The sequence below is a fragment of the Falco naumanni genome, chromosome 1 (genome assembly GCF_017639655.2).
Source record: "Falco naumanni isolate bFalNau1 chromosome 1, bFalNau1.pat, whole genome shotgun sequence".
Taxonomy (NCBI): domain Eukaryota; kingdom Metazoa; phylum Chordata; class Aves; order Falconiformes; family Falconidae; genus Falco; species Falco naumanni.
In genome coordinates, this window is record NC_054054.1 from 27,249,855 (window position 1) to 27,265,138 (window position 15,284).

At 36.8% G+C, this 15,284-nt stretch overlaps 1 protein-coding gene across 4 annotated transcripts in view; it reads right to left on the bottom strand.

Moving 5' to 3' along the window:
• Nucleotides 1-2,589: 2,589 nt before the first annotated feature.
• The window catches only part of FAM114A1 (family with sequence similarity 114 member A1), a 37,421-nt gene continuing 24,726 nt past the window's right edge, over nucleotides 2,590-15,284 (bottom strand). For 2 of the 4 annotated variants that reach the window (XM_040587411.1, XM_040587420.1), the window contains 6 exons: nucleotides 14,331-14,413; nucleotides 13,045-13,212; nucleotides 11,687-11,826; nucleotides 10,349-10,421; nucleotides 7,603-7,656; nucleotides 2,590-6,022 (listed from right to left, as the gene is read on the bottom strand). In XM_040587411.1, the coding sequence (XP_040443345.1) occupies nucleotides 5,921-6,022; nucleotides 7,603-7,656; nucleotides 10,349-10,421; nucleotides 11,687-11,826; nucleotides 13,045-13,212; nucleotides 14,331-14,413 (620 nt within the window). In that variant the 3' untranslated portion in view covers nucleotides 2,590-5,920. Of the gene's footprint in view, nucleotides 6,023-7,602; nucleotides 7,657-10,348; nucleotides 10,422-11,686; nucleotides 11,827-13,044; nucleotides 13,213-14,330; nucleotides 14,417-15,284 lie in introns of all 4 variants that reach the window. The other 2 variants (XM_040587394.1, XM_040587402.1) reach the window with 1 other exon arrangement.

Here is a 15,284-nt window from a genome sequence, read left to right on the forward strand (position 1 = left end):
TGGCTAAACTATGACTTACTCTTTTATCACCCCCAGTTATCTCACAGCTCTCTAAGCGTTTGGTTTTACTACTTGGGAAGGTTCCTTTAAAAAAGTTACCTTTAAAACCACCAAGAACAAGTAAACACAAAAGGCTCTTACAAGCTTTTCATCCCTGTTGAGTAGAGCTTACCTTGTCTTGCAAGTATGATCCAAACTAGAGGGAACAGTGGGAGAATGGGGAGACATTGGTGAGAGCGGTAAGAAAAAAAAAAAAAAGTGATCGTAAGGTAATGCAGGTTGAAGGAACCTCAGGCTGTCTCTAGTCCATCATTCTCAGGCTGGAGGAGCAAGGAAGGGACTAAAGAGCAACCGATTTCCCACTTTCTCCTAAGATCCTCTTGGCTTCTCTCTTCCCATGTCCTCTAACTCCCTTCTCTTCATCTCTGGCTTCTTCTAAACTGAACACCTGAGGAGAGAAAGGCCATCCTGGTGCAGACTCTGAAGCATGAGAGGATGGGCAGGAAGGAAGAACTTCAGAAAGCAACAGGAGGAAGGAGACAGGAGGTGGAGGAGGGTGGGGTGGATGGCACTGGTGGGGAAGGCAGAACTGACTGTGTATGGAAATGTCCAAAAGGGACACGGGGCAGAACTGGTAATGGAACTACAGGAAAGGCACAGACCACCTTCAATACCAGCGTTGTCTGAGCGGCTGATTCAGTGTCTGGGCTAAGCAATGGCAGGAAGAGTAGAACTGCATTTTTCCAGGTCTAGTAAATGGCTGGAGGCTTCTGAAGGTGTTTAAAAGTTGTTCGAATTACCCAGTTTTCTGGCTTGCATTTAGGTGGCATTGTCTGATTCCAGAACAGGCACCTCTCATTGAATGCCTTTCAGCCTCGACCCTGCAGTGCAGAAGAGCAGCAGCACACATGTGTTTGAGTAATGCCTTCATGCCTTCCTCTTTACAGCAGCAGCAAATTCAGCTCACTAAGAATTATGATTAGTTGTCGCTGCAGCTTTAGACTCCTTTTGTACATTGTTGTACTGTTGCGTAAGAAATATTCTTTCACTCCTTGGCTAGAATGTTTGAAAGGCAGAATGAACAGCTAGTGCTTTGTTTTGGAGTCTGTTACGGCACCTCCTCAAGACTGTAGAGGGAAGCTGTGAAAAGGAGATCAAAGTGGGGAGACTAATAAGGAGTTCTTAGCAGGTGCATGCTCAGGGACTTTTGGGGTGCAGGCAAAGAAGGGAGAACGAGCACTGCAGATCCAGCGCGATCAAATTAGCTGTCTGTGTTCCTCTGAGCTCTTCCTCTTTGAACGTTCTTATCTTTGACTTACTTCCTTCAAGTTCATGCAGATTTTCATTTTACTTCAGAAGTGCTGTTATGATTTATTCCAGTTCTGCTGGAATAAATCAGATGTCATCACTTGTTTATTCTGAGCCATGCTGAAAAATTCTTTCACAGAGCCTTTTCTCTAATCCAACCTTGCAAACTATTCCTATTTCCAGACAGCATGTCCTTTTTATTTTCTTTGAAAATAATTTTCCCTTTCCCATCTTTTTAATATAGTTCAATTTGTGACATTTTATTTTCAATTCTTTAATTTTAAAATGGCACACCATCGTCAGTATTACAAACACTGGAGTAGGAGTCAGACATGGAAAACGTACAGGTCACACACTAAAAGCAGGTTCAGCAGCAAAGGTTGACCCAAGACAGAAAAAAAGTGTTTAAAGTCCAGAAGGCTTTCCAATCAGACTGTAAGAGTTTCAAAGTAGGTCAGACTGGCTGATGGTGTCGTGTTAAGCCTTGCTCCGAGATGGTTTTAAAAAGAACTCAGGAAAGTCCTTTTCCACTCTTCACGTTCTTTTGAGGCTACCAGAAAGGACAGGGCTGTCATTTGAAATAGAACTGGAACATCTCAAAGATAATCCTATGAGCTGGGTGACTGCTTGTATGATAAAAACACTTCTGTGAAATCAGAAAAAAGGTGAAAAATCTGTATTTGTCACTAAAAATACTGTGGCGTTTCAGTCCCATTAAGGTTGTTATGAATCCTGACTGATGGGTGACACTGGAAACATTAAAAAGCATTTCAACTTGTAATGACTGTGATTTTGTATTATACGTTTGAGGCACATTTTAGAGGAAAATATTAATGGCTTCAGTGGATAATCTAAGCAGTATGAAAAAAGTGGAAGAGACAGCTCTTTTGTTTAGCCGTCTCAAACAAAAATATTCTGGAGTGCAGGATGCTGGAGTGCAGGAGCAAATCATAGGGAAGAGATGTTTACACATGAATTGACTATACCCTAAAAAGCAGCAAACAACTTACAGCTTGCTTTGTTTTGTTTGCCTGAAAAAAAAAAAAAAGTCAGCAAATACCTTTAATATACAAATACAGGAAATGACTTGTGTAATAGCTTATTTCTAGCTCATCCTTCAACGATGCAAGGCTGTAGGTACATAGACATTGGTTTAAGTTTCATCTTGATAAATTTCTCAACTCAGTGAGTGCAAAAGCCTGCCTCCTTTGTCTCTGCATAAAAAGGTGTGTTCAAAGTGAAAGGAATGCCATGACAAAGAGATCTGCTTAAGAGAACAGGTAATTTTCACAGTCTAGGTTATTTTTTAAATAAGCACTTAAAGCCTAGTAGTTTGATGAGTGCCAAGGCACAGTTCGTATATCAATGTGGAAAACAGTAGTGAACCAATGTGGAAAACAGTGGTGATGAAAGGAAGTACACTCTCCCTTAAAAGTTTAAGGCAACACCTGTTTTTATCAGACTCTCAGTAAAATCATATTCATCATTCTGAAGGTAAATCACAAAATCAGAAAGTGGAAGACTTCAGCGAGTACCTCCTCCCATCACATTATTCTTCAAAACATTCTTAGTAGACTGTCTCAGTTAGGTATCTCAAATTTGACTGATGGAAGAATACAAACTAGTGTAAACAGAATAGTCTGGTTACATCTATACAGTGCTTTTCTACTGAAATATTATTTACCTAAAATTGATTTAAAGATGTAACATTCAGTTTTCCTAGGACAAGATGACTGCATCTGAGATCAGATGGAGTATCCCTGTGCTCATATTCTACCCTATCTCCTTTCCTACATTGTATGGATGTAAAAACTGTAAGCCCTCACGTTATTTTTTACAGCTTCTTTTATTTTAGGGTAAGGTACTTTATTCAATACATACATAATTTAAGCAAGACAGTGAAACCTCTAGTAAAGAACAGTTCAGACAAGCAATCTTTGTCTTAAGAATGCCCCTCTATGATTTCAAACATTATCCCCTGACGCTTCTAATACTACATTGTTCAGTCTCTGCTAAAAGGCACCACTATCAGTCAACTCATTTTTCTGACAGGTTTAACACTATATATTCTGCACTGCATTTCAGAGGGGGAAAAAAAAAAAAAGATTTGTATGAAAAAGTGACTAAATTAATTTATGTCTGAAACATTAACTTGGCATAGGAACAATATGAAACAGCTATTGCTATGTTCTATGACTCATTTAGCAGTAATACGATGTTTATAGATATCTGATGCAGAGCTGTACTCCAACGTGGACAGAAAGGCTTCTTGATGAAAACTAATGATCAAATTAAAGTAAAAATAAATCCAGGATGTAATGGTTGATAGGTTAAAACACTAGATTTTTCTTGACTGTCTTCGTTTGAAAAATAAACAAGCTTTTAACCAGCTATTATATTCTGCTTGCCAGCACAGAACAACAGAAAAAAACACTTTAAACAAACAGGCCTTTTTACAAGCCACTGAATGCTTTCACTGGTGCCCAGATACTTCAAACTGCTCATGATCAACTATATGGAGCAAGTACACGGTTCTCAGGAGCTGTTCTTCTCGGCCAAAGTGCTTGTCAGGTGAGTACAAGTGTGCATCTCTCCCAGTAGCCAGCCCAGACTACTAGAGAAGAGCCCGCTTATCCCCCTCAAAGTGTAGATGCCAGAGGTGAAATGCTTTGCATCAACTAAACATTATTTTGTAATACACACCTCAAATGACGCTTTCAGAAATAAAGCAATGTCAGATAGAAGTGTCACGGATGTAACGGCTGAGGGGAGCTGTATCCTACCTTTGGGCTAGTGACCCTGCTTACCGGTTGCACCCTCCTGTGTCCCGCTTTCTCTCATGTTGAGGTAATTTAGGTGTTCAATATGGCATAAATACCGATGAATGTCAAGCTTTGTTTGCCTTTTCAGCTGCCAAGGGGCTTTCTTATTTTTGTTCACATTGCTCTAATTTTTTTTTTTTACATTCTGTGTAGGTGGCTTTGAAGACTGTACCCTTTCTACTTACCCAGAAAGATTATCTCAAATCTGCTAAATTACACGGTGTCAGAAAATAGGTTTTGCATAATAAACCTTATTGAAGGGATAGTGAAAATTTCATCTCTAAATAAAAAAGATGGAAAAGTCACAATGTGTGTGACAGCAGAACAGGGACCACAGCAGTGTGAGACACAAACAAAGAGACCTTTCTGTCCTCTCTTACTTGGACTCAAAATTAAGTTACCATGTGCAAAGCAGATACATGTTTTCTCTTTTCTGGCAAACATGATAGTATTTCCTCATGCTCTGTTTCATTATTTTTATGACGTATAGACTATGCTTCTATGATTAAATATATTCAGATGTTAACTACAATTAAAAAGTACCTAAAAACAATTCATGAGCGTATCAAGAGGAAAAAAATGGCTGAAAGAATGTAATAAACAATGAAAATCCAGGAGAACAAACGCATAAAATATTGGAAAGTTCTTCCTATCTACGAGGTACACTAGCCTGAACAAATTCTGAGGTTCACAGCTCAGGATTTTAAGCTAGGGATATGGAGAAATTATCACTGTTGCTAGTGTTATCATGAAATGTCATTCCTACTGCCTCAGATAAAAGGTGATTGCTCTGACATATGACATCCTCACCTAAAGTAATTCTCTCCTAACTTCTTTTCACAACTTCTTCTCTACGCCCAAAACCTATTTCTGAACTGTCAGTATCAGTCACTCCATTTGTTAAAAAGGTTCATAATGTTTAAAGCCAAAATTAAATCCCAAAGTGCTAACTTGGTAACACATCTGAGAGGAGATTATTTTGGGGGTATTTCAATTGCCAAACAAAAGGGAAATTTTCTATTTCTTGTGTATTAAAAAGATCATTTTGGCCTGCAATGTTGTTCTGCCATTGGAATGAAGAAATAGACATAAATGAATACAAAACTGTGCGTCAGCAAATACAGAACTTTACCCATACTCTCAACTGGCTCAGAAAATTTCTTTTCAGTATAATTCTCTATGTATATCCTCCATAATTTTCATTTAGTAAAGGTAATACCTATTGCTGTACAACTCTTTCAACACAAAGTGTTATGTAAGTGGTACATATTATTATGATGTTATTATTTGCTACTGTAAATAATATTTAACAAGCACCAACACTATGATAATTTGCTCATGTTGGCTAAAATGAAGTACTGAAACCAACTTTTGAAATATACATTTTTAACTGACAGGATGCAAACAACAGAAACGGTCATTTGGGCTGAAATATTTTAAAATTTTACCTTCTAATTTGCTTCAGACACTGTCTACAACTGGAAGGGTCAACACTTAGAATCCGTATATAAATCAATGCTAATATCAATAAACTTCAGTTTAAATTAATGCAGAGGATATACTGTAATGGAAAAGAAATTACTCACTTTACTAACTACTTCTAAAGTCTACAAATCTGAGAGAGTTTTAAAATGATGTTCCAGATTGTATGTGCAAAACTGCAGTTAGTGTCTTCAAAGGACTCTTAAGTGGCCCAACATCTCTCACACCACCTCTTCTATCTGCATACATTAAAGACATTACGTCTGTGGTTTCTGTTAAGCCCAACGGAGACAACTGCTGGGAAACTGTCACTCTTGTGCTTTCAAACAACTGGTTTGGATATGTGAAATTTGCAGAACTGGAAGCAATAGCTGGAAAGCATCCTGAATGTAAGTAGTGCTGTTGCAACCCTAATGGGGAGAGAAAACATGTGGTTCATCAGTATAGCTGTCATGTATTTCAGGAATTACACTGTACTTTTTAAATACACTTCTTTTTTTTTTTTTTTTTTTACATCTGCATCATGCTGTATTAGCATATGTATTCACACAAGATTTTAGAACCTGCAGATACCAAAAATTATAAACTGCAACAGCTTATGGCTAACAAGGAGAGCCTCAATCACTACATGAAAATCTGATTTTCCCTCAGTTTGAACTCTTGGACAGTTTTGTTTGTAATGAGAGTAGAATAAAATGCCAGTGTTCAGAAGTAGATTTGACTTTTTAAATACAAAACAGCTAGTCTTTCCAACAACAGAACTAATTCTGAATTTGCTGTAGGTGGAAGAAGTGTCACTGAAAATAACAGTTTGAATTATTGTAATGGCTTTAACGTGTAGTACAGTTATTGGAATTTCTAATACTGAACAGTACAGCAGTTTGTAATTCTCCATGATCCTAGGCTGTACAAATACCTATTTGTACAAATACAAATACGGGATTTATGAAGTACAAAACATCATATTCCACAATTCCGGACATTCCCAGATTTCACAATTTCTGAAGCACAGAAAGATACATCAGCTGCAACAGCAAATTTACCCTATAAAAAAAGGAACTGCACAGTAATCTTTACTACAGCTCTATTAATCTTCCCATTATTTTCCCTAAAGATATTAATTCAGTGCAAAATTGCTTATTGTAAAAATCTTTTCCTCATTTTTAAGAGAACAGTTTTAGATACAGAATGACAACTTGTAGTCGCTACTATATGTTTATTTATGTTTGAAGAGAAGTGTGATATAATTAGCAGAGTTAAAAGAACTCATGCTGCAGATAGTACACATTTTAGTACTTTGAGTGTATTACTCCCTCTTGACCTCTTCTCAGCAAAACTGAGGCACGTTTTACTTACTGTTGCTTTTCTGATGAAAAGTAGCTCATGATGTCTAATAGAAGAGGTCACTCATGGGTTATGGTAACTAATAAAAGAAATCACTCAGGAACATTTTGGTGATGTCTAACACATGGTTATCCATGTGATGACCAAACCTGCTGCTACACTGTGAATCTTTGTGGAAACCTAAATGCCTATGGAAGGGAAGCACTGTAGCATAACTGCAACTCAAATTTTAAAGGAAAGAATAGTCTGAAACTATCTGTGAACCAGAAATCCTCTGCAAGATTTGAAGTAGGTAATATAACAGTAAGAATAGACATCCCAGGCAATGTGTGAATAGGTTAGAAAAGGGATAAACAGCAAATTGTCTGCTGTGCTCTGACCAATACAGCAGCAGAATTAAAGAGCTGGCCAGTCTCACTTCAGTGACACAGTTCTTACGACTCCTCAGTAAATGCAGTATTACTACTATAGTGTTTGTGGGAGAGGATGAACACAAAACCAAGAGCTTTATGAGCTGGCGCTGAACAGCCAGAATGATATTGTCATTACTTTTTATATAGTTCTTTCTTCAGACATAAATGCGACTGTTTCATTTCAAAATCATTGTACTAGAACATCTCCTAATGTGAAAAAAGTGAAGGCTTACCTCTAATAGCACACTGTTGATGATGGGGTTAAGAACCTCTGCCTTCATACTGCTCTGTAAACCAGAAAATAGAATGAAATGCCAGGACAAGAAATACATTTAACAGAAATATACTGCTACCTGAGAAGTGGTTTTATGAATTCTATAAAGGTCTTGCCTCACCTTGATTCTTACTCAGACTGTTTATCACAGTATTCCTGGTAACTGTGTCTACATTTCATACACACTTCAGTAGACCCTACGTATTTCTATCACTGAGCACAATGAACGGTTTTACTTTTTCATTAATTCATGTACCACAGTTTCAAATTGCTTGGTTTCCTATGGATGTGATATTTATGTGATGACATTGTCTGTCCATCTGCCTGTCAGTGACCTTTTAATCTCCCCAAAAATTTTTTAACCCCTTGCTCATTTTCAAGGAAAGAAGAAGGAAAAATTCAGGTCAGAAGAAAAATTAAGTTCTCTGAAGTTTCACAAATATCTGTGGTTAGGAGGAAATGAAAGGCCCAGATTAGCTCCCCTACAGAAGGAAAAAGAGATGAAACTCGGATTGCCATGCTGGAGGCAGTATATGTTGAGCTGGACAATGCAGGCCAGCCAGTAGACATAGCTCAGCATACATAGCATTTTTCTCAGCCACCAGATAGGAATAAAATGGATACAATGAATAGTGACACTACTAGAGGCCAGAAAACCAAGATTTGTCAGCTCCTCTGGTTTTCAAAATGGCAAAATTTCTTTCCTTTTTTCTCATTTTTCTTTGCATTGTGTTTTTTTAGAATGACAGTAACCTCCAGAAAGAGTTGCTTTCTTTTAATACTGAAAGGTGGACTTCATTAGGGCAAAGGAAACAAAGGAAACACAATACTGATTAATTTAACTGAAATATTTCCACTTACAGCCTTGTAGCTTTTATATTACAGATTTAAAGAAACATAAAACACCTTAATTTTAGTTTGGAGAAAGATGGCAGAACAAAGGGAAGATGGTTAGAGAAAAGAAAAGTAATTTTACTGTCAGTAACTAAAAAATCCATTAAGAAATGCACTGTTCAGTTGATTATCAATAAACTGAAACAGATAGAGAGCAGTATCAATTTTATACTATTGATTGTACGAATGAATAAATTAAAATTTGAAAGAAATCTTATGTAGCAAGAAAAGCTGTTATTTCTTACTTCTGCACTACTGCTCACTCAGAAACATCGCCAACATTATAGACTATGTGTACAGCCAGCACTGCAACTATTGTCTGAATTATACAGGTAAAACTACAGGGATGACATTATGTTTGAAAAAACCCAGTATTTTCTGTTCTAAGCCATTTCTCAGTTTCCATGAGTTAATGCACTTTGCAGGATACTGGAATGTGTTTGTGAACCCAGGTACTGTTGGCAGGTTAAGAAGGAAGCTGAACCACTGGGGCATGCAGGCAGATGTAGATTTTTTACAGTCCTGTGTGACAGGCCCTGATCTGACCTACTGATCATGGTAAGCAGAATACCCGTATCTTCCTCCAAAAGCTTACAAGCACAGGACAGCACATTAAGATCATCTGACTGCCTACTAAAACTCTCCTCTAGAGAGTACTTTAGTAGTGGGAAGTGTCCTTGTGCTCAATTTCTTACGTGTCCACACAAATGTCCATAAAAAAAATCTGGTCCTAAAAATTGAGTCCAGAGATAATAACAACAAAACCTAATGTCATGCTTATGAAAGCTTTTGTTTCCAATTTCCTGAGCTGGGCTAGCTTAATATTTCACGTGCAATTCATTTTTTATGTCTGTGCACGTATTTATTGCGAGTGTCACACAAAGAGATGCTAAAATACAATCCCAAAATGCAAAACAAGCAGTTTCTCCCAGAGTAATGGGAAGGAATGTAAATTATTCAGAATAAAAGCAACCCAGTAAATCATGTTGTCTACAAATAACTCTGAAAAAAATGCTCAGAGATGTGTTGGAAGAGCTCATGGGAGAACTGGGAAAGTTTCCTTTGATGTACATTCACATTTTCATGGAGTAATCAGGAGAACCAGAGTTTGTTCTTCTCTGAAGTTTACAGAACAATTTCAGCAACAGCACAGTTTTTGCTTCTGGATCCTGAGAGAATACTCAGATGCCAGTCATCTTTGAAACATCTTGAAAGGCAGGATAATATTTCTAGCAAAGATGTTCACAGATGAATGGATGTTCCTAAATGGAGTATCTTGAAATACAAAACAGAGTCATTTTTTTTAAGATGAACGACTAAATAGATTTTCTAATCTCTTAAACCTTTTGAAAACACAGTGGCCCTAGGCCAGGGGATTTAGCAAAGGCTAAGATGACAGCTCGTGAAACCATCTTAAGGTACTGGAAGTGTTATCTGTTAATGACTTTTACACAAATGCATTCAAAAGGGATAGGATGAGAAGACAATATCAAGTTGTGGGACTACAAAGGCAGGGCCCTTTCAGTACAAAAAGACAAGAAGTGCTGAGCGGTGATCAGGAAAAATGGGAAATGTGTCTAGGAATAGAGATTATAAAAGGCAAAGGACGCACTGCCATCCATCAAGGCTTATAAACTTCCTCTGCAACAGGTAATCTGCTCTAAAAATGCTCTGTGTTCTTGATCTGAGGAAAGAAATGCCCTCTTTGCTGGTACGTCATGTAAAGCCACTGCACTTGTGTAGTAAGTTCTGTTTCAAGAAGTGAACTATTAAAAAAAGCCCGAATGCTACAGAGAATGCTGTTATCTTACCCCAACTGCTGTTACAGAATCAGAAAACTTCTTTGATAAAGATGAAACTTCATTGCACATGGCACTTGTTAAACTGGTTTTAAAAACAAGAGAGATAAATATAAAAATACATCCTTGTCCTGTCAACAAGTAAAAACTCTGTGACTACCCCAGGCACAAACTTCATCCAAGAACATTCTTAAAAGCAATTTTGCTTCTAGTATTTTTTTAAATATTTTGGAGTAGACTTTGTTCATTAAATAGTTTTTACATTCCTCCACTGAAAAATCCATTGCTGACTACAGCAGCAAAATGACATCATGTTGGCACAAACACTAGGTTTTTTTGATAGGGCAATGTTTCAATTTTTTAACTCATGTTTTTCTGATAACTGCAGCAACACAACTCCTAGAAATACTGTTGGAAATAAATCAAACTTTAAAGAAAAACAGCGAGAAGTTTCCTATCTAAGCAATAAAACATCTACTCTGTACTAAAAGAGGAAGTACACTTGTGGTTAAAATATGAAAGAAGAAGGAGATCTAGTTCTATTCCTAGAATTTTCACTGTTTTGCAAAACATTCAGAAGTGCATCACATAGAACCTCATCCTGCAAAATGCACCACACCTTAGCTCTAATTCTGAAAAATAGTTGTTCAAGTACTTTGTTTTAGACTGAAGTGTTGCTATGGACTTTGCTATTGTTACTAGGATTCCTAAGGATAAACACGTGCTTGAATACTTTACTTACTTAGGACTCAAGTGCTTACAACATCTTAGCGTCAAAACCCATTAATATCAGTAGAATTGATTATTACAGAAAGCTTGAGATCTGAATTTTGAGTCCCACTAGATAAACTGGCTTCCTGAATTTATGCATGTTTTATTGCGGTTTACCAGAAAGTTGCTGGCAAATGTAGTCTCATCATTTAGAACTACAGATTAATTTTTTAATATTTTTGGCAGCTAAACACTAGATAATGAAACTCAATCAACAGATAATAAGACCACATTATGTGCTCTAAAAGCAAATTCTATATATTCTAGCACAGTATCTTTTGCAGAGGGAACAGGAAATGCAACCCAAATTAGCATGTACATTCACTTGCTGGAGCAGAAACAACTTTCAGCCTGTGAATAGGTCATGGTTTTGTAAACATACATGTGTTAGCCATGTCAAAAAATGACAGGTAGCCTATGTAACTGATTACATGAGAAAATACAGCACCAGGACCCCTAAAGCCAATACCATTTGTTGATTCATGAACTTACTGCCTTCAAGTGCCAAAAGCTGAACAAAACTACATGAGTTTTAAGCAAATGTCAAAAGTTCATACATGAAATGCTTAAAATACTCACTTTGTCAGTACTTTTGCTTGATCTTGAGCTGTTTTTTCTACTTCTTGCCCATGCAGAATTAATTCTGCTACTTTATGAAGCTGTTCAATACAACGAGCAGTTACCTCAGCCAGACTTTCAATGGAGAGCATGTATATTTCCTTAAATTAGAAACAGTGAATAATGTAATCACTAATAACAACACTGATAAATATACATACAGATATATACACAAAAAAGAATTTCAAACATAGGAGCACCCCTGCCCCAACTGGAAATACCATCACGTACATAGTGAAGTAATATCAGCCATAATGCCATCCTCACAAACAATATTAGGAAATGAAATATCCACAGATTATAAAATATAGACCTTACACTCATCCTGAAAAATTAGTAAGAACAAGTCTACCATTTATTTGGATGGGAACTAGGTCACATCACGCTCTTGGATTTTCTAACCTAACACTTTTAGTCCTAACAAATACAGAGATCCCTTAACACTAAAATAAGTCATAACTACTTTCATATAGAGCCAAAAGTATTGAGTCATCCCTCAGATGAATTTCCAGAGTAGAAATGAATAATACTCCCAATAAAAAAGTGACTTTTATCAGCAATGATAAAGAATTCAATTTAGCACTATGGTGTTACAGCTTTCACAAGCTGATGCCAGCTGGAAATCTGCAATTGCATAAAGTCTATAATACATACAGTGCAACTGTCTCCTTCCTTGGACCTTTTTTGTAAGGAAACATTATGGATAATATTTTGACAAAGATACCAACCATATTTAACATTGGTATAATTTGGTGTAAAATATTCGATCACAATCACCCTTATCAGCAAGAAGGGTTGTCTAAACATGCTACTTCTAGCCTTAAGAGCTCTCTCTCATAGAGAGAATGAACATTTGTGAGTTGCCTAAATAATATTTCTGTTTTGTCTGTTTGTGATTTAAACTGTTTAAGTGTTTAAACAAAGTTTGTGAATTTCTTTCATGTACTGTCACTGGGAAACACAGATGCCAAGGAATGTTGAGGTATGACTTTCAATGTGCTATTGACATTACACCACAGAATCCCTCAGCTCACTGTATGTTGTGTATACACATACATATACACAAAAACCTAGACATGAACACCCAATACAATAGACGGAGGACCTGCTACTTTGATAGGTACTTATGGGAACAGACTAAGTAAAAATATTTATGCAAATTAGTTTCCTGTTGGGTCTACAGTGAATAGTTATATATTACTATTTCCTAATACTTCCATGAGTTATAAATAAGGAGAACATATAAAACCAACAAACAAAGAAGTAATCAAAGTATGACAATTTGCTTAATGAAACTTATCCCCAAGAAGCTATTTTACCTCCACAGTTTTGTTTTTATCTACTTCTGTTTTATCACTGTCAATTTTATCTTCTTTTTCAATCTTTTCTTCACCAGGTTCCCCAGGTTTTTCTTTTAGCTTCTCTTCTGTGTCTACTGGGGTAGAAAAACTGGCTTCTTCCAGCCACTCATGAGCTTTTTTCCTAGCCTGCCAAACAAAGAACCCAACCCCAAAGTTCAGTTCATATAGGGAATATCAAATTATGTTCATGAACATTAATTAACAATACATTTAATTACTTCCTTTTTACATTCAGAAGTTCAAACATATCAAGCCTCTGCATGGCATTTAGTTAAGTGTATATTTAAGAGACTGTAGGGAGAAGCATTTCTGACTACATAAAGATGGATTAGTGAGGGTTAATTCCTCTACAGGTATGAAATCCCTAACTAACACATAGAGCTGGCATTGATACCAAATTTACTAATATTTCAGCTTTGTGAGGTATCTATTTACATAGAAATAATTTTCCCAAATAAAATAAGAAGGTGGTATAAAAAAGGAGAAAAAAATATTGGAGAAGTAAGAGAGATGTACTAAATTTTTAAAGGCAAAATAAATAGCAAATCACTGTATCTTCAGCTGCCTTCCCAGGCTTGAAAGTAGATCAAAGTGGGAAAACCTTGAAGTTCTACACACCTTCAGACTACTGTTATAGTTAATAAGAAATTTATGATGTCTCTTTTTTTAACATGAAGTCAAAAAATATGTTAAGACCTAAGACTAAGATAGTTATCCATAGTCTATGCAGCTAGAGAGATAAACATTCATCTGAGCCGAAGATCAGCAGGTGAATCACTTTAAAGGGACCTGACAGTACAAATGTGACTAGTGACGTGACTAGCTTCTAGCCATCTAACTTTTAGATGATTGAAGCTAGACAAGATAAATCCCAGACTTTGCTTCTAGCTAAGAAGGTCTGGAGAAGTCCCTCAGAAGAATAAACATGATGAGCAAGAAAAATAAATCTGAACCTGACCTTTGTTCCCAGAACGTAAGACCAAATGTGCTGTGCTCATGAACTCTTCTGCTGAGACATCCCTGGTTGAAGGCTTTCTCACGTGTTGTGCTAGCTAGTCATGGCAGCTGTATTGCCTTACTAATCTCACTCTCTTCTCTGAAAGCTTTTCTATATTCATCATTTTAGTGCCACCCTCCTGTTCTTTGCTTTCTGAACTGTCTGAACTGAGTCAGATTTCAGAACAAAGCCCTCCTTTTTTATCTCTGTCCAAAAAACACAGGGCAGCTCACTAACAGTTGCTAACCTTATTAAGCTTGTCAGGAGTAGCAGCAACGTGCAATTCAAACAGCAGTTCAGTGAGCATGCTGACAAACTCTTCTCCCGTATCTACTGCAAGAAAGAAAGACATTTTTTTTTAGGGTGTTATCACTATATTTTACACAATCAAATACATGCAGTCACATAGTTTCCCCAAGCACTCTAGCACTTGAAGAACAGCGACAGACAAAAGGGATGTGTGGGTGTGTGCGTGTGTATGCTCAAATAAAGAGAATAGCAAGAGAGATACCTGTACAACCAGATATGCTAGCCTGACACTTCAACTACTCTTTCCGCCCCATTCTAAATTCCACTACGTTTCAAAAGAACAGGTAAGAGGAGTAGAAGCTGCATCATCCCTAATTACCTGGCAACAATACATGACCCACAAAATAACCAAAGAGATACTAAGCTATTCTTGCAAACCAAGGAACAAAAACTGCAGCAGGACCAGATACAAGTAAGTTTCAGACCAAAACATACTGGAAAGCTTGTTCTCTATTGCTGTCTGAAACCACAGCTGAGAGTTGTGTTTTCTTTCTATTTTAAGACTGAGCTTTGCTTAAATGAAGAATGTTTCCTGTTCTGCTTTGGACTAATGAGCCTTAAAGAATCTGCACTTTTATTTCACAAGATTTACAAGCAAAGATAAAATACCATTAGCATTTGAACTTCACCTATATTATATATTTTCCTTTGACTACTTGCAGTTGCCATATTCTAACATGCTTTTAAGTTCCTGGAAGTTGGTATTTTGGTTGGTTCTGTTCATCTGCACTGACTTGGTTTGGAACCTTCATTAAAATTTCCTGGTGGAATATACAAAATCCTGCTTTTTTAGCCTGATGACACCAAAAGGCAAAAGTCCCCATACTGAACCTGATAGAAGTCCAGCTACTTCAAAAATTAATTTCATGTCTTGCTGTATTCGCACTTTTTT